Raw genomic sequence first — 24,816 nt, 5'->3', positions numbered from 1 at the left:
CTACTGGAAGGATGTGGAAGCCATAGAAAGGATGCAGAGGACATTTACAATGATGTTGCCAGGTTTAGGGAGCAGGTTGAGTGAACTATGTTCTCCACCTCAATCGCATCCTCTCAACCACCTCTGATCCAGGGTTAACAGACCCAGCCTTTCCAGTATTTAATAACTGAAAGGCTCCATCCCTCTCCAAGCTCCAGCACATCCTTGCTATCGTGCGGTGACCAGAACTGTACGCACCATTCCAGCAGAAGTCTGACCGATGTGTTTACTGAAGATAAACCTTGATATCTCACTTTCCTGGGTCATACGAGGGTGGCGGACTGAAACTGGTCGAAGAGGTGGTTTTTAAACAGCAGTTCCAGGTGACAAATTGGAAGAGATTTTGCCTCAAATTCCACTGATGTCAGGGTTAAAAGAAAATCACATCTTACGGTGTGAGATCTGCCATGCTTGCAGCATCACCCATGTCTCTGTGGTTGACTCTTGCAGAACAGAATTGGAGGCACAGTGTGGGCTGAAATCGATGACATCCGAGCCTTCAATGTTCTAGACCTGGAAGATTTCGAGAAGATGTTCTCAGCTTACCAGAGACAGCAGGTACACTCTCCCTTTCCAATTGTATTATGTATTGTGGGAATTTTATTCAACTACTGAGCTTTAAGGTGCCTTTTATTGTCATGTAATAAAAATGTAATATACACGATACACTTCAACCTTTGTCTGCTTAAGGCAAACAAAGTGTCGTTATGAACAATGCCTGGCACCCCCAACAATAGAAAGAGAAGCAAAAGTGAGTCCCTTTAGTGTCCATGGATTCACCTCCAGGGCTTCTGCAGCCGACCTGACTCCTGTTTGGGAAACTGAGCTCCTGTTCAAAGCCTCCAAAGTGATCAGTGCCCCAAGGCCATTCAGAAGCCCTTCTCGCCCTCTCGACATAGGAACATAGGAAGTAGGAACAGGAGTAGGCCAAAAATGGCCCATCGAGCCTGCTCCGCCATTCAATACGATCATGGCTGATCTAATTTATGACCTATCTCCACCTACCTGCCTTCTCCTCATATACCCTAATTCCTCTATCATGTAAAAATTTATCTAACCGAATTTTAAATATGTTTAATGAGGCAGCCTCAACCACTTCCCTGGTTAGAGAATTCCAAACATTCACTACTCTCTGGGAAAAACTATTTTTCCTCATCTCTGTCCTAAATCTACTCCCCCGAATCTTGAGACTGTGTCCTCTCATTTTAGTTTCCCCGGCCAGCTCAAAAAACCTTCCTACATCTATCCTATCCATACCCTTCATAATCCTATATGTTTCTATAAGATCTCCTCTCATTCTTCTGAACTCGAGCGAATACAATCCTAGACGATTTAATCTTTCATCATAAGTCAACCACTTCTTCCCAGGGATCAACCTAGTAAACCTCCTCTGGACCGTATCCAAAGCCAGTATATCCTTTCTCAAATATGGAGACCAGAACTGGACACAGTACTCCAGGTGCGGTCTCACCAGTACCTTATACAGTTGCAACATTGCCTCCCTACTCCTGAATTCAATTCCTCTAGCGATGAAGGCCAACCTTCATCGACCTCCAATGCCAGGATCCCATTAGCGAGTCTCCAGCGGCCCGCTGCCTGCGTGGGCCCATCTACCGCAGGTTGCCAGCAGCCCACAGCCTGGGTGAGTCCTTCGACTCCAAGTCACCAACCGCCCCAGTCTCGGGCGGTCAAGTTCAAGTTCACTGCTGTGTGTGCTGAGATGCAAGGGAAAGGATCATTTTGCGTGCTATTCAGCAGGTCAAACCCTTCATAAGTACAGCAGATAAATGACGGAACCGAGTGCAGGGTTGCAGAACAGAGCAAAGGCAACATTATTTTACTGGTGTGAGGTTTGTGCAGTAGTTTGCGTGACTTCATACTGGTGACGGGAGGAGAGTGGCGGAAGGGAGTGTGCACAGGGTGGGATGAGCCTCTTAATATGCCGGCTGCTTTTCTGAGGAACTGCTGGTGCAGTCCATGTTGGGGAGGGAGACTTGTTTGACGGTCGGAGAGGTCCTTTCACAACTCTGCAGTTTCTTGCGGCCTCGGGCGGAATTCTTATCCCATGCGCTGATGCATCCTGACTGGATACTTTTGAGAGTTCATCCATAGAAGTTGTGAAAAAAAAGAACTTGTTGGGCCATTGAGTCACAGAGTTTTACAGTGTGGAAACAGGCCCCTTGATTCAAGTTGTCCATGCTGGCAAAGCTGTCTAACCAAGCTATGCCTAGTTGCCTACATTCAGCTCATATCTCACTGAACCTTTCCTATCTTTGTATCTTTCTAAATGGACTCCAGACACTACAATCATACCTGCCTCTACCATGTCCTCGGCAGCACGCTCCATAGAAACTCCACCCTCAATGTGAAAAATCTTTCTGCTCTCAATAAATCTAGGCCTTTTAGTTTTAATTTAATTTTAATTTTGACATCCAGCATGGTGACGGACCCTTCTGGCCCATGAGCCCATGCCGCCCAAATAACCCCAATTAACCTACATCCCCCTTTGTGTTTTGGAGGGTGGGAGGAAACCAGAGCTGCCTGGAGGAGACCCACGCGGACACAGGGAGAACGTCCAAACTCCTTACAGACAGTTCCGACCAAATTCGAACTTGGGTCGCTGGCGCTGCGCCGGTCACTACACTAACTGCGCTGCCCTCCCTTGAGAAATTGTCTGTGACTATTTGCTTTGTCCATGCCCCTCATGATTTTATAAAGCTCTGTAAGGTCGGGCTCAGTATCCTCCACCCCAGGGAGAAAGTCCCCAGCCTTTTCAGCCCCATAAAGACTGCCAGTCTGGGTCGCACAAGGCAGGAGACTGAGATTAAGTTCCTCTTACATCAATACAGTGCAGATTCGACAAGTTGAAGCACTTTTTCCGTTTGCTGAGTTTTCTGAGATCCTGACTTTAAGTTGTATTGGGATTTGACTTCATTCTTTTAGATCAGAGATCCAGGTTTCTTCAGTACCGTCAGCACCATTCTACCATATTTCCTGTGTAAAAATAGCTTTCCAACCAGATCTGTTATTTTTCCCTGTAACATTTAGTTCTCATAAGTTTGCGCTGTTTTGGAAGTACCCATTAAATTCGCTTCCAACACCCTTTCCTATTTTAGATTGTTGCAACTCACTGCAGACAAGTAAAAAATCCTCCCCCCTCATCTCAACTTTGATTTATTCTTCCTCTTCTGTGACTCTCTGTATTTGGCCTTGTGGTTTTCTTCTTTGTACCCGGCAATTTTCCCCACGCTCCCTGCTCACTCATGACTGTGAAGCCAAATAACGTTTCAACTCCATCGAGAAGTCTGCAGATGACACCACGGTAATAGGCCAAATCTCAAACAGGAATGAGTCCAAATATAAAAGAGAAAGAGGAGCCAGCAACTTGGTGCCAGGACAATGACCTTTCCCCCAGTGTCAGCCAGACAAAAGAACTGGTCATCGAATTCCAGAAAAAGGCCCGAGCCTGTAACCACATCTGGAGCGCTGAAGTGGAGTAAGCGGACAGCTTTAAGTTCCTTGCCATAAATATCTCCAATCATCTGCCCTGGTCCAGCCACTATGTCGAGGCGATGCCCAAGAATGCTCGCCTACGCCTCGACTTTCTCCGAGGTCACCTGCATCCCTTAGTGACTTCTGCAGATGCTCGATCGTTTCCAATATAAACCATATAACCATTTACAGTGCGGAGACAGGGCCATCTCGGCCCCTTCTAGTCCCCACTGATTTACGTGAAACTCCACAAGCTCCACCTCCCCGCTCCCATGCCCGTAGCCCTCCAACCCCCTCTCATCCATGAACTCATCCAACCTCCTGTTAAATGGCTGAATGGACCCTGCCGCAACCACCTCTTCCGGAAGGCCATTCCGCTCAGCCACCACCTCTCTGAGTGAAGAGGCTCCCTCTTATATTACTCCTAAAGTTTTTCCCCCTATCCCTTAACTTATGACCCTGTGTTCCAATCTCCCCTACCCTCAGGGGAAAGAGCCTATTAACATCTACTCTATCTATCCCCGTCATCATTTTATATACCTCTATCAGATTCCCCCCTCAACCTTCTACGCTCCAATGAATAAAGACCCAGTCTAATCAATCTTTCTCCCTATTCTAGATACTGCAATCCAGGCAACATTTTTTGTCAACCTTCTCTGCACCCTCTCTACTTTATTGATATCCTTCTTATAATTTGGAGACCAGAACTGCACACAATATTCCAAACTTGGCCTCACCAATGCCTTAAACAGTCTCAACATCACCTCCCAGCTCCTATATTCTATGCTATGATTTATAAAGGCCAACATACGAAAAACCTTCTTCTTTACATGAGAATCCACTTTCAAAGAACAATGAACCGTTATTTCAAGATCTCTCTGTTCCTCTGCATTCCTCAATGCCCTCCCCTTCACTGCATATGTCCTGTTTTGATTATTCTTCCCAAAATGAAGCATTTTGTACTTATCAGTATTAAACTCCATCTGCCACCTTTCAGCCCACTTTTCCAAACAGTCCAAATCCTTCTGAAGTCCATGAAAACCCTCTTCTCTATCCACAACTCCCCCTATTTTTGTATCGTCCGCATATTTACTCTCCCAATTTACCTCCCCGTCATCTAAATCATTAATTAAATGACCAACAACATGTGGGGCGCATGACTGCGTGATTTGGGAAACGTTCCACCCAAGACGGCAAGAAAGTGCAGAGAGTTGTTAGCCCAGCTCAGGCCATAACACAAACTCTTGTTCCCTCCTCATCGACTCCATGTGCACACTTCCCATAGCCTCAGTAACACAACCAATACATTACTGAATTCATCCCAACCTGTCCGCACTCTCTTCACCCCCACCCGGACAGGAAGGAGATTCATGAGTGTTAAGATCACACACCACCAGGCTCAAGGACACTTTATTTCTGCTGTTATCAGACTCTTGAATGAACCCCACACTAGTAAAATAATATTGCTCTGATCTCTGGTTTTACACCACCTTTTGTATTATGTTTTCCACTGAGGTTCGATGTGAAGGGAAAACCCTGATGACATCTCTGATGACCTACTGATTACCTTCAGGAATTTGTGTTTAAGTAATTTGGCTTGTTTTACTTAGCACTGCGTAACTACGAAAATCTGTCAGCCCTGGGGATAAAGGAGTTCTCCTAGTCCTCCAATCAAACAGTAAAAGTGCCAGAGTAGGGATAGCTTTTGTTCTGCGAAAGTACGAGAAGAATCAACCTGTTTACCTCCTGTCTTCTGTTTATCTACGAAAAATGTTTTTTCTCTCTGTCTGCCCACTATGCATGTGTGTATGTGTATGAATGGCATATCTGCATGGCTGTTTCTGTGTGTGTGTGTGTGTGTGTGTGTGTGTGTGTGTGTGTGTGTGTGTGTGTGTGTGTGTGTGTGTGTGTGTGGTATATGTGTGTGTGTGTGTGTATGTGTGTGTGTGTGTGTGTGTGTGTGTGCATGTGCTTGCATGTATATGTGTGTGTGTCTGCATGTGTGTGTGTTTATTGTGCGTGTGTTTGTGTGTGTGTGTGTGAGAGAGAGAGAGAGTTTATTGTGTTTGTGTGAGTTCATTGTGTATGTGTATGTATGAATGGTATGTCTGCATGGTTGTTTCTGTGTGTGTGTGCGAGTTGATTGTATTTGTGTGTGTGAGTTTATTGTGTGGTGTGTGTGTGTGTGAGAGAGAGTTTATTGTGTGTGAGTGTGAGTTGATTTTGTGTGTGAGTGTGAGTTTATTATGTGGAGTGTGTGTGCCTTTAATATGTGTGGTGTGTGGTGTATACGTGTGTTTACATGGTGTATACGTGTGCCAATGCAAGTATGTGCCTTTGTTTTTAAGAAATGAAAGAAATACAGTATGCGCTGGTACTTGAAGTGAATTTGGATCATTGAATCTAAATCTGCCACTGCAGTTATACATGTTGTTCATGCATGAGTGTAAAGTGTATGCAGATAGTTTATCAAGCCCTGCCGTCTGGCTTGCCTGCTCCATTCTTGGCAGAGTGATCTCTTAGTGATTGCGCAGAGTTGTTGAAGAATTCATCCATTTCCCTTGCAAAATGGGTAAGTGAGGGTGAATATCTTGCATCGGGCACCAAATCGAGCATTCAGGACGGGATCCCTTCAGCAGATTAAATCTACATTTTCTGTTTGTAAGGCAGTTCTTTCTTTTAAAGCCAAAATTTGATCACCTCCGCTTTAGACCCATATAAGGCTGTGAGCTCCCTCTTTCCTGCTGCCTCCCAGCCTGTCAATCATTTAAGCCCAGACTTGACGGGCTCCTCAGAAGTAAAATAGAAACGAGTGGCTGAGAATATGTTCCTTTGTAAATATCCCTGCTGTGTAACAGCTGATCTGCCCAAATCCCAAATTGGGCCTAGCATATTCTGCGTCTCTTCCTGATGGAGGCCATTTGGCCCACTGAGTGTCTGCCAGCTCTCAAAAGAATGACATTAATCCCATTCCAATCAATGTGTTGCAAATGTGTTTATTGCCATGCACATCACAGTGACCCAAATGCAATGAGATTCTTGCTTGCTGCATTAACAAATAATAAGAATAAATTAAATTACAAAATGAAAGGTGAAAAAATAAATATAATAGGATAGATAAATATTCACACCTGCTATTATTGCTCCTATTTCCCAGGAGTGTATTCTCCCTCACACATAAGCATTAACAAACCCCATTCCCCTGTTACTCCTGCATGGCACCTCCACCAGGATCATTTGCATTGAACACTACAACCCATCTGGTCCATCCCGAACCATTATTCTGCCCAGTCCCTTTGAGGTGCACCCAGACTATATCCTTTCATGCCTTTCCTGAATGTTAAAATTAAGCCCGCGTTCTCCACTGCAGCTAGTAACTCTTTTCGCTCTCTGCATGAAGAAGTTCCCCAAATGTTCCCCTGAAACATCTCACCTTTCACCCTTAACCCATGTCTCCTAGTTCTGATCTCTCACCCAACCTCAGTGGAAAAAGCGTGCTTGAATTGACTCTATCTGTACCATCAGAATTTTACACTCTTCTACACTCCAAGGGATAAAGTCTTAACCTGTTTGACCTTTCCCTGTAATTCAGTTCCCCAAGTCCTGGCAGCAACCTTGTAAAATTACAGTGGCCAATTAAACCACAGCAGCTGGAGGAATGTGCAAACTTCACAGAGACAGCATCCGAGGTGAGGATCAAAGCAGGGTCACTGGAGCTGTAAGGGTACCTGCACAGCCTGCAACATAATGGTACCTGCCTTGACTGTGGTGGAGACCTACCAAAGCTGATCCCATTTGCAAGGATTAAGCCCAAGTCTCTCTACTCTTTTCCAATACAAATACTTATGCAAATACCTTCTAAACATTTGCCTCCAACACCTCCTCAGCCAGTTCATTGAACCACACTCTTTGTGAACGCTGTTTCGTCTGGTTTTATACGTACAATCAGATGATAATAACACTTGAAGTTGACCTCAGATCTCCTTTAAATGTCTCCTCTCTCAGCATAAGGTTAACCTGGACCCTCCATTGTTAGATTCCTCTCTCCTGGGAAAAAGACTCTTGTCTGTAGACTTGGGAGTAAATAGAGTTTCCGGTAGATGCCTCCACTCCATCTTTTCCACCTGCTTCTACTTTAAATAACATGACCACCCTACCCTGGCCCATTGATGCACGCATCTTGCTGGAGAATATCAAGTGGAGGGCACTTGGCCCTTCAAACTTACCCCCCCCCCCCATTCTAATAAAATGTTATTTTTTAACATCATGGCTGAAGCTGAATCCAGTCATCGAGACCCGTGGTGCCCAATCACACCCAAATGACCTACCAACCCCTTTCGTTTATGGGAGGAGGGGGAACCCATGCAGACACAGGGATAACATGCAAGTGCCTATAGACAACGCCAGATTGGAACCCCAGTTCCTAACACTGCAATAGCATCGCCCTAGCACTATGTGAACTGTGCCTCCCATTCAACATAATCGTGGCCACTTTGACGCAGCTTCAAGCAACAAATGGGATTGATTTGGACCAGATCCATGGACTAAGCACTCTCCCCACACTCCCTCTTCCGGTCAAGAGCCCCACCCCCCCTCCCACATCCCCACCCCCCACATTTAAACTTAAATCATCTGACTGTTCAGAAGTAACCGGACAAAGCAGTGTTCCAGTGCATCCATGTGCGTGCAATTCACAGCACATAGTAATTTAAAATAAATAAATAAATATATTTTGGTATCATTTACTAGAGAACATTATAGCACAGAATCAGGCCCCTTTAGCCCTTCTAGTCTGGGCTGAACCATTTTTTTTATGCCTAGTCCCACTGACCTGCGCCCAGTCCATAGACTTCCACACCCCTCCCACCCACGTACCTGTCCAAATTCCTCTAAAATGTTAAAATTAAGTCCTCATTCACCATCTCAATTGGCAGCTCATTCCACACTCTCACCACCCTCTGTGAAGGTGTTCCCCCTCACGTTCTCCCTCAACCTTTTCCCTTTCACTCTTAACCCATGTCCTCTGGTTTGTATCTCACCTACCCTCAGTGGAAAAACCTACAGTTACACTGTCTGTCCCCTCATAATTTTAAATACCTCTCTCAAGTCTCCCCTCATTCTTCTACGCTCTGGGGAATAAACACTGTTCATCCATCTCACATCCTGCGGGAAGAAGCTATTTCCCACCCTAGCGGCCCTGAGTTTGATGCTCCTGTACCTCCCGCAGTTAGGCAACCTGCTGAGTTTCTACAGCATATTTGTGTTTTGGACCTGACCCCAGTGTCTACAGATTTTCTTGTTTAACTCCATGGACCACCAGTGATCCACGGGCCATGGGAAACACTGGCTGTTAACTTTAGTTGCTCGCTTGCTTTCTGCTGAATTCCCGACTCACTCTGGCATGTTTCATGTTCCTTTCTGCCCCGCTGCCATCGTTCCTGCTCAGGACCTGATCAGTACTCTTTCAAAGCAGGTCAGTGCGACATCCGCTTACTTTGCGCCGAGCCATCGCTCACGTTGACTTTGCCCTTCACTTTCTCTGAGCCAGTGGCTGGTCGCCTGGTGGCCAATTTGTCTGATGGAGTGCCGTTTACCTTTTCTTTCCCCCAAACGCAGAAGGAGCTCGGATCAAACGAGGACCTCTACCTCACGATGAGGAAAGTGAAGGAGCTCTCAGTCATCGATGGACGGAGGGCTCAGAACTGTGTCATCCTGCTGTCAAAGTAAGTTCAAGTCCGTTGTCACATGTATCAAGGAGCAGTGGTAGGGTTTGCTTCACATCCAATCTGGCTGGAGATCTACAGCAAGTAAGGCCCAACACAGAAGAGCAGTGTTACCAGGAGAGATCAAGTGGGGCAAAGGCAACATAATGTGACTCCAGTTCGATTCATTGCAGAATGTGATACCGACAGGAAAGAAACTGTCCTTAAATTATCCCGCACTCATTAATCGTCTTGGGATTGGTGGGAGTTGAAGAGAACCTGGCCGCGGTGGAATGAGTCTTTTAACATGTTGGCTGGTTTTTCAGGGCTGCAGGAAGTATAGATGGAGAGGGTGTATGTGTGATGGCCTGAGCCATGATCTTAACCCTCTGCGGATTCTTACGGCAGAGCAGCTCCCGTCCTTCGCAGTGATGCATCCTGATGGGATTTTTTAAAAAAAAGACATTTTATTTACAGCGCCGTAGAAGCCAATTGCACCTACTTAAATCCGTGCTACCTAATTTCATTCAAATTAATCGACAACCCGGTATGTTTATGGAAGGTGAGCGGAAACCAGAGCACCCAGGGAAAGCCCACTCAGACACAGGATGAAGGTATAAACTCCTTGCAGACAGCGGCAGATTAGAACCTGGGTCATAGAAACATAGAAGATAGGAGCAGGAGTAGGTCATTCGACCCTTCGAGCCTGCTCCGCCATTCAACGAGATCATGGCTGATCTTAAAGTTCAGTACCCCGTCCCCGCCTTCTCTCCGTAACCTTTAATACCCTTATACTGAAGAAATAGATCTAATTCCCTCTTAAATAGATTTAATGAACCTGCCTCTACTGCCCTCTGTGGCAATGAATTCCACAGATTCACCACCCTCTGGGTAAAGAAATTCCTCCTCATCTCGGTCCTAAATGGTTTGCCTATTATCCTCAAACCATGGCCCCGGGTTCTGGACTCCCCCACCATTGGAAACATCCCTTCCGCAACCATTCTGTCCAGTCCTGCCAGAATTTTATAGGTCTCTATGAGATCCCCTCTCAATCTTCTAAACTCCAGCGAGTACAATCCCAATTTGCGCAATCTTTCCTCATAAGTCATTCCTGCCATTCCAGGTATCAGCCTGGTGAATCGCCTCTGCACTCCCTCCATTGCAAGAACATCCTTCCTTAGATAAGGTGACCAAAACTGCACACAATACTCCAGGTGGGGTCTCACCAAGGCCCTGTACAGCTGCAGTAAGGTATCCTTGTTCCTCTACTCAAACCCTCTTGATATGAAGGCCAACATACCATTTTCCTTTTTAACCGCCTGTTGTACCTGCATGCTCGCCTTCAGAGACTGGTGTACAAGTACCCCTAGGTCTCTCTGCACTTCCCCATCTCTTAATCTATTGCCATTCAAATAGTAATCTGCCCTCCGGTTTGTATTACCAAAGTGCATAACCTCACATTTATCCACATTGTAGTGCATTTGCCATGGATCTGCCCAGTCCCTCAATTTATCCAAATCACACTGGAGCTTCCTGACCCCCTCTTCCGTGCACACAACCCCTCCTAGCTTAGTGTCATCTGCAAATTTGGAGATATTACATCCAATCCCCTCATCCAGATCATTAATGTAAATTGTGAATAGCTGGGGTCCCAGTACAGATCCCTGTGGCACCCCACTGGTCACCGCCTGCCACTCAGAAAATGAGCCATTTATCCCAACTCTGTCTTCTACCTGCCAGCCAGTTCTCAATCCACATCAATACTTTGCCCCCAATCCCATGAGCCTTGATTTTGTAAGCCAGTTTATGCGGGACCTTATCGAAGGCCTTTTGGAAGTCCAGGTACACCACATCCACTGGCTCTCCCCCATCTATTTTACCTGTCACCATCTCAAAGAATTCCAATAGATTTGTCAAGCACGATTTAACCTTTTGTAAATCCATGTTGATTCCGTCCGATCCCTTCTCTGCTAGTCATATGCTCCACTATTACATCCTTAATAATGGATTCCATCATTTTTCCCACTACTGATGTAAGGCTCACCGGCCGATAATTCCCTACTTTTTCTCTACCCACCTTTTTAAATAGTGAGGTAACATTAGCTACCCTCCAATCCATGGGTACTGATCCTGAGTCTATCGAGTTCTGGAAAATAATTCTTAAAACATCTGTTATCTGAATGCCCACTTCCTTAAGTACCCTAGGATGTAGATTATCAGGCCCTTGGGATTTATCTGCCTTCAATCCCATCAATTTCCCCAAGACCATGTCCTTAGAGATACTGATTTCTTTCAGTTCCTCCCTTGCATTAGTCTTTATGCTTCCCAACATCCTTGGGAGGTTATTTGTATCCTCTCTTGTAAAAACAGAACTAAAGTAAGAACTTAATTGGTCTGCCATTTCCTTATTCCCCATTATATATTCCCCTGATTCCGACTGCAAGGGACCTACTCTGGATTTCACCAATCTTTTCCTCTTGACATATTTATAAAAGTTTTTGCAGTCGGTTTTTATATTTGCCGCAAGCTTACTTTCGTAATTTATTTTTGCCTTCTTGATTAACCCCTTTGTCCTCCTTTGGTGCATCTTGAACTGCTCCCAGTCTTCGGTTGTGGTACTTTTTTTGGCGAATTGATATACTCTCTCTTTGGACCTAATGCTGTCTCTAATTTCCCTTGTTCTCCACGGTTGAGTCACCTTTTTTGGTTTATTTTTATGCCAAACCAGTATAAACGATTTTTGCAATTTCTCCATTAGATCTGTGAATGCTTTCCATTGTCTATCCACAGTCAACTCCCCCATAAACACCACCCAATCAATCTTACTCAACTCCCGTCTCATACCATCATAATTCCCTTTATTTAAATTCAGGACCTTAGTCTCGGTTTTAATTTCATCACTCTCCATGTCGAGTGAGAATTCGATCATATTGTGATCGCTCCTACCCAAAGGGCCTCGTACAACAAGATTGTTGATTAGCCCCTTATCATTGCATAATACCCAATCTAAAATGGCCTGCTCCCGAGTTGGTTCCTCGACATATTGGTCTAGATAACCATCCCGTAAACATTCAAGGAATTCCTATTACAGCACCAGGGACAAGGGTCCCTGGTGCTGTAATAGTGTCATGCAAACCGCGCCACCCAGTGGTGCACCCGTCGAAGTTATTGAGGGATGTGGATGACGTGCTAAATTTCCTCAAGTCTCTGAGAGACTAGAGGCACTGGTGTGCTTTCCTGACCCTCTGTATCGGCACAGGCAGACCAGGACAAGGCGCTGGAGATGTTCACTCTTGCAAACTGATTGATGCAGTCCAGGATCCATCCATCTTCTAGAGGTCTATAACCAGATCCTTGGCACCCAGATAAAGCAGTGAAGCAGGGAACCTATTGACATCTATGGGTGGTGAGCTCCAGAAGATCATATGGTGAACCAAAACGGCATCCACCTCGCTCCCTGTGGGGCATTATCTTCTGGTGTTAGTCATTGGATGGCTAACCAAGCTGTTTACATGAGTTCACTTCAAGAGAATTCAATGGGACATTCTAAGGTTATACAAAAGTGCTTTTTCACGGGTGCCCATGAGTCAGTTTTGTCCATTAGACTGAAAATACACAAAAATGACTTGATACAGTCACTGTACCTGCTCTGGATTGTTATCATGGCATTAAAAAGAAACATAAGCCTGTAAAGAAGAACAATTAACATAAATAGAGAGAGGGAGAAATTAATCCTGCTGTTCATAGGAACGAATGTATGGACGGAGATCAGATTTCTGAATTTAATAATATTGTGTGAGCTTATTCGTATTCGTATTGTGTCCATAAGTCAAGAGTCCATAATTCAGTGACAATTTCTTTCTTTCTTGTTCCATGTCTTTGTCAAGCCTTCATTTTTACTTTCTTTCTCTCTTTCTCTCTTTCCTTTTCTCCTATCATTTTTATCTTGTTTCTCTATTTCCCTCCTTTCTCTCTTCCACTTTCTCTCTTCTTTTTTTCTTCTACTCTCTTTCTCTTTTGCATTCTACTGTTTTCCTCTAATTCCATCTATCTAACTATCTCTTGCTTTCAAAGTTTTCTAGAGCAGCAGCATATCCTCCTGACTCCTGTAGTCAGTATCCCTACCAATGAAGGTAAGCATGCCGCCTGCATTCTTCACCGCCCTATCTACTGCTGTCACATCTGACACGAAGCTATGGACTTACACTCCAAGATATTTCTATATGTCTCTGTTTCTCTGGATCCTACCGTTAACTTTCCCCTTACACATGACCTTCCAAAGTACCATACCTCACACGTTTCTGGATTAAACTCCTTCTGCCATTTCTCCACCCATATCTCTACCCTCTTCTGTCCTTTGACAACCTTCTCCACAACACCACCAAGCTTAACCAATCAGTCCATCTACATGTTCATCCAAATCATTTATATCTGGCACAAACAGCAGCGGTCCCAGTATTGATCCCTGCGCTCATTCACCTGCAGTTGAATAAGGCCCCTCCACTACCCTCATTGCTAAAAAGAGATCAGAGTCTCGAGAAAGGGTCCCAGCACAGATCGCCGACCACTCATTTTTCTCCATGGGCACTGCCTGACCTGCTGAATCCCTCGTAGTTTGCATGAACCTTCAGAGATACTTTACTGCTCCCTCTGCCTTGTCGTTTCTTAGACCAGATAGGCTGGTCAAGCTAGGGTTGGCATTGGCTCGAGGGACGACGTACAAGATCAGACAGAGCAAATTGAGAGAAGCCGCTCCAAACAATTCAAGGATGGGGAGCACAGGTTTAAACTTTTGGGAAAATTTATGGGGTGGTGGTTGGGGCAGCATGTGAGAGAAAGATTCCAATCTGGTCTTCACGTTCATTCTGGGTGATCGGAAGCAGAATCAAGCAGTCCCTGATGGAAAGCCAACTAAAATTCCTACATGCAGGGTCGGTGGGGAGGGCGAGGGAGCAGACTTTGGGGGAGGGGAGGAAGTAATTCAAGTTATGCGAATAAGAAATCCTTGGGAAGACGTGACAAGCACCAGTAATAACCCTTCACAGGGGAAACTAATGTATGCCATCTATTCTCCTTCAAAGTGTGTTTGGAGCTTGGGATCCAGAGCAATGTGGGCTTGTGATGTAACACAGGCACCAAGCACATGCAAGAGATTTATTAGGGAATTCTGCAGCGGGCATAGAAAACAGTCTGGTTTTTAAAAAATGCAAACATAATTTACCAGTATCTCTATTTTCATTGCGCACTCAGTCATCCATGGAGACGATGGTATGTTTAACCCATCTGATAAAAAGTCCAATAAAAATTATTTTCTCTGAACTTTGCCAATACCTCAAATAATAGGGGAAGCTCCCTTGTCAGGTAATACATTATATGGACAAGCCTGGTTGCAAACATGCCCTTCTATCGTGCAGATTTGGCTGGACTCAAAATAGAATAATTTTAATTTTTTTAAAAATTTAAACATGCAGCACGGTAACAGGCCATTTCAGCCCATGAGTCCATGCTGCCCAATTGACACCCCATTAACCTACAAGCCTGGTCTGTTTCAAATGGTGGGAAGAAACCAGAGACCACCCCCTGGAGAAAACCCATGCAGACACGGGGAGAACGTACAAACTCCTTACAGACAGTGCGGGATTCGATCCCCGGTCCCGATCGCTCGTACTGTAAAGACATTGCGTTAACCACTATACCAACTGTGTCACCCAATCTCAGAATCTAATAGCTCATCATGGACTAGATGGGCCAAAGTACATGTTACTGCACTATATAACTCCACAGCTCTATGACTCCGTTTGGACGGAATGTTTCTCCCAATACAACTACACTCCTTCTCTATTCCAGAGTCATGTGGGTTGATAAGGTAATTGTTCACTGAATATTTCCCCGAGTTTGTTGATGAGTGGGAGAATCAACTGATGGGAATATGAGAATGGCTTTCAGGGAAAATGATCATGGAAGTTAGATTGCCGGTGTAACTTCAAGAGGCTGAAAAGGGCCTCCTCCTGTGTGGTAAGGAGATCAGAAATGGACAGAGGGCTCTTTGGAAAGGGTGGGTCCCAGACAGTTTTTTTCTCATTCCAAATGTACTTTACACTCAGTGTCACAGGACAGGAAAAGTTTACCTCAACCAACACCATTAGTCTTCACTCCGTTAATGACATCTACAGGAGGCAGCACCTCTGGAAAGTAGCCTATCTTGTCAAAGACCCTCACTGCCGCTTAAATTTGTAAATTTAAATTTAGACGAACACCACAGTAACAGGCACTTTCGGCCCTCAAGCTGTCCTGACCAATTAAACCCAATTAGCCTACAAGCCCCAGTACATTTTGGAATGGTGAGAGGAAACCAGAGCCTTTAGGGAAAACTCACGCGGACACAGGGAACATCTTGAAATTATTTTCTATATTTTTTTTTGATTATTTTATTTATATTTTCAAATCAACATGAAAACGTGAAAATCGTCAGTTACATAGAACAAACATAATATTATTTGATGTTGATTTTGAGCAAGGAAAGAAAAAAACAAGGAAAAAAAGGAACAAGATCTAACGCTCCACCACCACCATCCACCCGCAGTGGGGGTGGGGGGGTGGGGGGGAGAGGAGTGAAATAGTCAATAGAATTTAAGAGAGAAAAGAAAAAGAGACAAAAAAAAGAAAATAAATTTCATTGGATTCATCAATCTCTTGCCAAGGGACTTAACCGAAATCCCAGGTGGTTCACAGATGCAGGGGGCCAAGGGCGGGGTTGGGGGGTGGGGGGGAAGAGGCTCTACATCTTCGTGTTGAAGATATAAACTCCAAATTTTTAGAAAAACGTCGTGTTTTTTCCGTAAGGTTATAGTGCTTTTCTCCAGGGGAATACAAGCATATATTTCCGCTTTCCAGTGAGTTTTATCTAGATGGGAATCACATTTCCAGGTAACCATTATACACTTCCTGGCCACCGCCAATGTGATTTTTACAAATTCTAATTGGTGTTTTGGCACCCTCATTTTAGGTCTTACATCTGCTATATTTCCCAATATAAATAATTCCTGATATCTGTATAAATTGAATCTTAGCAATTTGTTCTACAAGATTCCCCAAATCTTCCCAGAGAGGCCTCCCCTTGGAAGGTGACCAGGTTAAATTCAAAAAATGATCCTCAACTTTTTTCATCAATCAGTATTCCCAAATCTGTCTCCCGTCTTTGTCTAGATTTATGTAACCCGTTTCTATTTGAAGTAGGAAATTGGCTTTTGTAATAAATTTCTTTATAGTTCCCTTTTGAACCAGACCTGCACTGCGGTAAGGTAATCTTTGGGCCCAATTTGTTCCTCAAATAAGATCTTAATTGAAAATAGCCGAAGATAGTATTATTAGTGTGATGAGTTATATTATATTATATATAAATATCTTTAAAAGAGATAGATTGTGGGGGGGGGGGGGGGTGGGTTTCATATGTAGGTGACTTCACCAAAGACATCTTATTTAAAATGCAAGAGCTTTGCTGAAAGTGAGACGGGGTTGAGGCACCAGTGTCTTTGTAAAGACACTGAATTGTTTTGAAAGGAAATTCAAGAAGCAGGTGCAAATGGATCAAAGCCCAGGCTCAAAGTGGTGATAAATATGATTCAAGGATTAGGTTAGCCCTGCAAAAGGTTCTGGTTTTTACAAGCAGAAATAGTGGAAAAGTCCAAACAGAATTTCTCTTTAGGGGAGGGAGGGGGGAGAGAGAGAGAGAGAGAGAGAGAGAGAGAGAGAGAGAGTTCAGCAGTAGCAGCTGGGACTGAAACATGACAAGCTGGCAAGCCTGTTGAAAACCCATTTTGAAGATGGGTTGTGAAAAAACCCTTGCAATCCTTATGAGGAAATGCTGGCTAGAGCATTTCTCCTGAAATAAGAAAAACAAGAAGAACTCTGTGGTGACCTGGAAGAAGAGGTTATCATTTGGAAAATCCATGATGGGGCAAGTTTCTTCGGCAAGACACTGAAGTGACTGATTGTGGGAAATCAATTTGTCCAACAAGCAACAAAAATCTCTCTGAAACCAACTATAACCTTCCACAGTATAAGAATTTCCTGATACAGGTGATCTTGGTAGAGTAAGAAGTGAGATTGGACTGTGAATCAAAGGATTTTCCTGAACATATGAACTTAGAATTAGAAGGGGGTTAAGTTAGGTTAAGTTAATAGTAATAAATTAAAGTTTGATCCTGTTTTTATGTTTTAAGAAAATTAAAAGCAACTTTTATTTAAGTAACCATTTGTCTTGGTGAATTTCTATTGCTGTTGGGTTTTGGGGGTTCGTCCGGGATGCCATATTTGTTTTTTAATTGATCAAGTAACATTAAATGCCCCTGCTCATAACAATCCTCGATACACCTGTTCTCTTTTTGGCACTAGATGTCTAGGACTTTATTGTCTTTTGTTAAAGGAATAAATCTATTTTGAGCTAAAGGCATTTTAGGGCATAGTCCCGATTTGATAATTTATTTTATTCCAAATATTAATTATGTTTTAATAAGGAGGCTTCTTTTACACCTGAACAATTTTGAATTCCATTTATATATAAAATCTACTCCAATCCTCTCTCCAACCTGACCCAGCTTTATTTGTGCCCAAGAAGGCTTGTCTCCTTCGTTAAAGAGAGAGGTGAAAAGCTCCATTTGGACTTCCCAATAATATTTGATGGTCTGGGAGCTTCAAATATTCCATCTCATTATCCCATGATAATTTATCAATAGAGATTCTGGGTGGCTTACCCTTCCAGACAAATTTCCTGAGGCTTTTGTTTGGTGATGGAATCATAATGTCTGGAAGAGATATTGAGCTCTTGGCAAGACATTCATTTTTATACAGTTGACCTGGCCAACAAGAGTTATTGGGAGAGTCGTCCATTTAGGAAGGTCTTTCCCAATTCTCTGAAACAAGGGAAGATGGTTCAACTTCTGTAAGTTACTATCTACCTTTATCCCTAAATATTTTATACCATTTACCAGCTACTTAAATTGTGAATTTCTCTGGATTTATTCATAATTCACTTCTGTAAGTGGCTTAATTTCGCTTTTATCCCAATTGACTTTATAACCCAAAACTATCCTATAAACTTCCAGTTTAAAGTTTTTGGAATGAGGTTGCTGGCTTTGCAACCTATATTAGTACATCGTCAGCAAATTAATTAATCTTATGCTCTTCCTGATTGACCTTGAATCCTTTTATGACTGGATTTCATTGGATAGATTTTGCTAAAGGCTCTGTAGCAAGGATAAAGAGAGCTGGAGATACAACCCTGTCTACTGCATCTGGATGATGGGAATTCTGATGAAATTTGCCCGTTGGTAATCACTTGGGCTTTAGGCTCAGAATGTAGAGCTTTAATCAAAGAGAACATATAAATTCTTTACAGACAGCACAGGATTTAAAGCCCAGTCCCGATTGCTGACGCTGTAACAGTGTCGCGCTAACCACTTCACCAACCTTGCCGTTTCTCACTGCTACCATCTGAAAGTAGGTGCAAGAGGCTGAAAACGAACACCCAATGTTACAAAAGCAGTTTCTTCTCCTCTGCCATCAGACAATGAACCACGGACACGACCTCGCTTTTTCTCTTCATTTGCACTTAATGGTTAATTTTTTTAAAATTTATTTATAGCAGCTTCTTGCACCGGCAACACTCTCATGATGAATAAATTCTCTTATGATCCTCCCATTAGGTTGAAGCTATCCAATGTGGAAATCAAGCGGGCAATCTTGCAAATGGATGAACAGGAGGACTTGCCCAAGGACATGCTGGAACAAGTAAGATTGTCTCTTGGCGCTGTGCCAAATGCTGCAACGGGCCTAGAGCTGAGCATGTTGAGGGATGGTGCAAAATGTTAATTCGCTGGCCTGGCTGGGGTGAGTGGAGGGATTGGACTCCGTGGCCTTGTGGAGCACTGCTCCCTCCAAGCCATATGCATCACACATGTTTTGCAACCAGTGGAGTTAATGTGCGCACAAAGGAGTTCAAAGTATAGAATAAGTATAGAATAAAATCTTAACTAAATACATGACTTCATGCTTGTATTATATTAAAACAAGCCAATACTGTTTTATTGGCCTTGAGGGACAGGCTGTGCCAAAATGATCTTGAAACAATTTCAAGTTGACATTTGCACAAGCATTCTGAGTGCACATACTTTTGTCACAGGAAAAAAATGGGCACAACATAATATTTTTGCGCAGTGTGACTACTAAAAATTAGAGGGAACATTGCTTGTAGGTGCCCAAAGACTACTAAGAGAAAATTGGCTCCTGCATTGGAGGAGAGTTTTGAAGCTGAGGAGAAGAATGGGCTCATTTCAGATTGGCTTGAATACTTTTGCGACCAAAAAGGCTGTTGTCATAATTAGAACCTACTTCCAATTCCGAGGCTCCTGGATCCAACCAGCCACTTTATTGAGTCAGAGGGTTTGAGCTTGTCAAAGGAGCACGACTAGGACATTGAGGCCTGAGTCACCATTCTATGCGGACAAGGCTGATCCTCTCCCTCGATACCCTATTCCTACTTGGTGTTCAGAAACCTGTCAACTCAGTGGCCAGAGGTTCCATGCCAGGGCTAGTTCGAGGTCCCTTCAGGTCACTGTAAGGAGACTGTGGCCTGCTTCTGTGCTCTAAATCTTTGACTCTCGACTTCCTTCGCAGCTCCTCAAGTTCATCCCCGAAAAGAGCGACATTGACCTGCTGGAGGAACACCGGCATGAGATCGATCGCATGGCAAGGGCTGACCGCTTCCTCTACGAGATGAGCAGGTGGGTCAATCCAGTGTGAAGCGTCACATTTTGGAAGGTCATACTTGAAGACAGAATACATGGTTAGTAGCAACATTCTTCACAGTGTGAAGAACAGAGGGACCTTGGGGCCCAGATCCATAGATCTCTCAAGGTTACCACGCAGGTTGTTAGGGTAGTTAAGAGAGCCTATGGAATGCTGGCCTTCATTAGCCAGGGGATTGAGCTCAAGAGCTGTGAGGTAATGTTGCCGCTCTATAAAACTCTGGTTACACCACACTTGGAGTATTGTGTTCGGTTCTGGTTGCCTCATTACAGAAAGGATGTGGAAGCTTTGAAGAAGATGTAGAGGAGATTTACTAGGATGTTGCCTGAATTGGTGAATGTATCATATGAGGCAAGGTTTTTAATTTGGAGCAAAGAAAGATGAAAAGTGACTGAATAGAGGTCTACAAGGTTATGAGGCATGGATCGTGTAGACAGCCAGCACCTTTTTCCTGGGGTGTCAGTCAACACTGTCAAGGTAGAAGAATATACAACAGAACCGTAGACCACACAAGACATATTTATTAAATTACTCTAGCTGGAATGAACAATAGTAATTTCAGGTAGACAATGTTATCTTAGTCAATAGCGAACCTCATTCAAAGATCACAGTGAAACAGCACAGTATTTACATCATTTTTGCCATTATATCTCTTACAGGTTGATAAACATATCTCTGAATTTGTTTTAAATATATTTGTTGCAGTTCCTCGCTAACATCGTTCCCAATCTTAAGAAATGTACATGATTGATGCCAATCAGCTAGTCAGATATTGTCAATGTTATTGAAACGTTAATATCTGACAAACAGATGAAATCCTGTCTAGTAGGTCTTGTGTCCAATGCTAACGAGTTTCAAGATTTAATTAACCCATAGATCGACAGTCTTGGGAATTAATTGAGCTCTTAAGATTAACAAAGGAGAGGAAAAGTCAGATTAAGATTGACGTGGAAGGGGATCATTATTGGTGCCTGTTGTTGAAGTGCGAAGCCTTCGCCTTTTGATGTTGTATCTTGTGGTTGACAGATGTAGTGGCTCAGACCGCTGTTATCTGCCCGAGACCCCAGTTATAAATGGGATCGGTATTATGACAGTTCCTGCTTGATCGGTAGGTTCTTAACACCTCTGTGATCTGTTGAATAATGCTCATTTTGGAAGTGGGTTGAATGGCTAATTGGAATGTTAATTTTGTAGACTGGGAGCCCCAAGTCTTGTTCTTAGTGTGCAAAATTTACACCTCTCTATAAATTAGCCTTAACAAAGGCATTTTTTTCTTAATATTTGTGGCTTCTGGATGACACAAAAATAGAATCTTTTACAACAAAACCAGACACCAGAGGACATCTGTACAAAGTGAAGGGAGGAAAGTTTAGAGGAAACTTCAAGGGTAGGTTTTTAACACTGAGAGTAGTGGGTGCCTGGAATGCCTTGCCAGGGGCAGTGGAGGAGGCTGGTGCCATAGAGAACAGTTAAAAGGCTCTGAGACAGGCACGTGGATGCCAGTCAAATAGGAGGGTTATGGGTGTGAGGGAGGGAAGATATAGGTCAGTGGTTCTCAACCTTTGTCTTTCCACTCACATACCACTTTAAGTCATCCCCATGCTCTGTGATTAGTAAGGGATTGATTATGGTGGGATGTGGGTGGGAAGGGAATGTTGAGAATCACTGCTCTAGACCCAATTGTTACTGAAATATTTTGCTTGAGAAAAATCGACATTGGCCCATTTCCTTTGGAGCTATGAAACCGTGCACATAATGAGTCAATAAGGGATGAATTAAACAGTGTTTTTCAAACTTTTTCTTTCCACTCACATCCCACCTTAAGCAATCCCTTACTGGTCACAGAGCACTGATGGCATAGGGAATACTTAAAGGGAGTGGAAAGAAAAAGGTTGAGAACCACTGATTTAGTTTGTTGAGTAGGTTTGTGTAGGTAAGCACAACATTGTGGACCGAAGGGTCTGTACGCTGCCACAATGTTCTATGTTGTAATCAATAATGTCCTGTCGGCCCTTCAAGGCCAGCTGGAGAAGGCAGTAGGCCAAAGACACTGCCTTTCTTTTGGTGCACTTTTTTTAAAAATTTACAGTTGTAAGGAGGTGTTAAATAATTGCATTATGATGCTTCCGCAAAGCACCAAATATTGTCAATTTTACTTATGTAAATATGTAATTGTGTGGGTATGAGTGGAAAAAAAAAATGAAAATCTGCAGACACCGTGGTTGAAGTAAAATCACAGTGCTGGACAAACTTAATAGGTCAAGTAGCGTCCTTTATATAGCAAAGGTCAAGATACATAACCAACATTTCAGGCTTGAGCCCTTCATCAAGGAATGTGTGTGTATGTGTGTCACCGTGGTCCAGAGTAACACTGTTCCACCTGGTTGTATTCAGATGATGATAAACTTGAACCACACACAAGAGTGAGCCCACTCTCTGTGTACCCAGACCATCCTGCTTATCTTCTTCTTCTTCTTTGGCTTGGCTTCGCGGACGAAGATTTATGGAGGGGGTAAAAAGTCCACGTCAGCTGCAGGCTCATTTGTGCCTGACAAGTCCGATGCGGGACAGGCAGACACGGTTGCAGGGGAAAATTGGTTGGTTAACCAGCGGGCAAAGCACAGTCCTCCACCGCACCACCCCCTCCTCCGACCACCACTGCCTCAGATCTAACACTGGATCTCTCTTTTAACCCACAGAATCGACCATTACCAGCAGCGCCTGCAGGCTTTGTTCTTCAAGAAGAAATTTGCAGAGCGAATGGCAGAAGCAAAGCCAAAAATCGAAGGTAAGTCTGTCGAAAGGTTGGAGCGAATAGCTGGGCTGTGGAACATCTGCCTGCTGTAAAGCATGGACACAGACAGCTGTGGATATTTTTACCTGTCTCCTGTTCTTCTGGAGTGGTCGAGGCAGGTGCATTTTTTAATCATTTGGTAATTAGTGGATGGATTCTCTGCCACATGAAGGGGCTATGTTCCAGAGATGTATGATGCAGTGATCATTGGGGGGGGGGGAGGATCAGAAGTTGGGGGGGGGAGAATCAGAGGTGGAGAGGGTGAACAGATTTAAGACCTTGGGAATTCACTATCTCAGAGGATCTTTCCTGGCCCCAACATTGCCATCGTGATGAAAGCCCGTTGACGCCTCTACTTCCTCAGGAGTTTGCTGAGGTTTGGTCTGACCCCGGCAAATTTCTACAGATGTGAGCAGGAAAGTGTGCTGACCATCTGGTTTGGGGACACCAATACCCCTGAGTGCAAAAGGTAGTGGACACAGCCCAGGATATCGCAGGTAAAGCCCTTCCCACGATTGAGATCGTTTACAAAGGAACACCGCAGCAATCGTCAAGGATCCACAGCCACCAGCCCACACTCTAATCTCGGTGCTGCCGTCAGGAGAGAGGTATATGTCCCACAAGACTCTCACCAGCGGGTTCAGGATCAGCTGGGTACAATTTTTGTTTTTGCACTGCCAATAAATGGTCATTCTGCCTTGCCCCGCAGGAAGAATCTCAGGGTTGTATGTGCTGTCATGCATGTACTCAGACAATAAATCTGAAATCTGAATTTGTTCATTTTCTTACACTGGGACAGTATGATGGTGGAGCTTGTAGAGTTGCTGTCCTCACTGACCCAGGTTCAAGCCTGAACAAAACTTCTCGGTCCCGAAACATACTGAGAACTGAAAGGGTTGGATAGACTGGATATGAAGAAGATGTTTACAGTGGTGGGGATCCCAAGACCAAAGGACACAGCCTCAGAATATAAGGATATCCCTTTAGAACAGAGATATGTTAAATCGCTGGAATTCATTGCCACTGATGGCTGTGGAGGCCAAGTCATTGGATAGACTTGAAGCAGAGGTTGATAAGTTCTTGATTAGAAGGGGGGTGTCAAAGGTAATAGGGAGAAGACAAGAAAAAGAGATTAATATCTGCCATTATTTGAATGGCCTAGCACATTTGATGGGCCGAGTGGCCTAATTCTGCTCCGAATTCTTCTGGTTTGATCTCCAATGGAGTTTGCACACGTTCTCTGTGACCAGGTGGGTGTCTTCAGGTGTGACAGCTGAAGTCACAGATCTGGAAGCGGGCCCTTCGGCCCTCGAAGTATGTGCTGACCACCAGCCGCCCATTTACACTAATCCTACACAGATCACATTTTTACTCTCCCACTGCCATGCCCAAAATCCCGTCGGTTGTCCTCACCCTCCCCCCCACCCTTCCCCGATTCTACCACTCACCAGGAACAAGACGCCAGCCAAATGACCCACCCTCCCGCATGTCTCTATGGGTGTGCGGGGAAATCAGAGGAACCCCCCAAGGAAACCCATGTGGTGACAGAGAGAACATGCCAACTCCACGCAGACAGTGACATAGATCAGGATCGAGCCTAGCTCACTGTTAGGCAGCAGAATGACACAGTGCTGTTTCCATTAGTAATTGGAATGGCAATTGGAATTTCAGCCATTAATTTTACAGAAGGCAGCAGTCAATCCTTTGGTTTTTTTTTCCTGCTAGCAGTATCTTGAAGGATGTAAATAAAAGATGTTTTGTTCCAAAAAGTTGATCACAAGCTAGTTTCTTTTGACCATTCCCAATGGCAGGAATCCTCCAGGCTTCCAAAGAGCTGTGTCAAAGCAAGAGGCTCAAGCAACTGCTAGAGGTGGTACTTGCATTCGGAAACTACATGAACAAGGGCCAGAGGGGGAACGCTTTTGGCTTCAGGATCTCCAGCCTCAACAAGATCGGAGACACCAAGTCAAGCATTGACAGGTA

General features: G+C 44.1%; 1 protein-coding gene across 1 annotated transcript in view; it reads left to right on the top strand.

Moving 5' to 3' along the window:
- daam2 (dishevelled associated activator of morphogenesis 2) overlaps positions 1 to 24,816 on the top strand; it is a 188,727-nt gene that overhangs the window by 90,229 nt on the left and 73,682 nt on the right. Inside the window, exons 14-19 of the mRNA XM_069887752.1 lie at positions 490 to 597; positions 9,148 to 9,254; positions 18,938 to 19,022; positions 19,908 to 20,014; positions 22,739 to 22,827; positions 24,645 to 24,813. Coding sequence (XP_069743853.1) covers positions 490 to 597; positions 9,148 to 9,254; positions 18,938 to 19,022; positions 19,908 to 20,014; positions 22,739 to 22,827; positions 24,645 to 24,813 — 665 coding nt within the window. The remainder of the gene's footprint in view (positions 1 to 489; positions 598 to 9,147; positions 9,255 to 18,937; positions 19,023 to 19,907; positions 20,015 to 22,738; positions 22,828 to 24,644; positions 24,814 to 24,816) is intronic.

This window comes from Narcine bancroftii, chromosome 6 (assembly GCF_036971445.1).
Source record: "Narcine bancroftii isolate sNarBan1 chromosome 6, sNarBan1.hap1, whole genome shotgun sequence".
Classification (NCBI taxonomy): domain Eukaryota; kingdom Metazoa; phylum Chordata; class Chondrichthyes; order Torpediniformes; family Narcinidae; genus Narcine; species Narcine bancroftii.
Note: the sequence above shows the minus strand (reverse complement) of the source record. Positions and strands in the feature narration are given on the sequence as shown.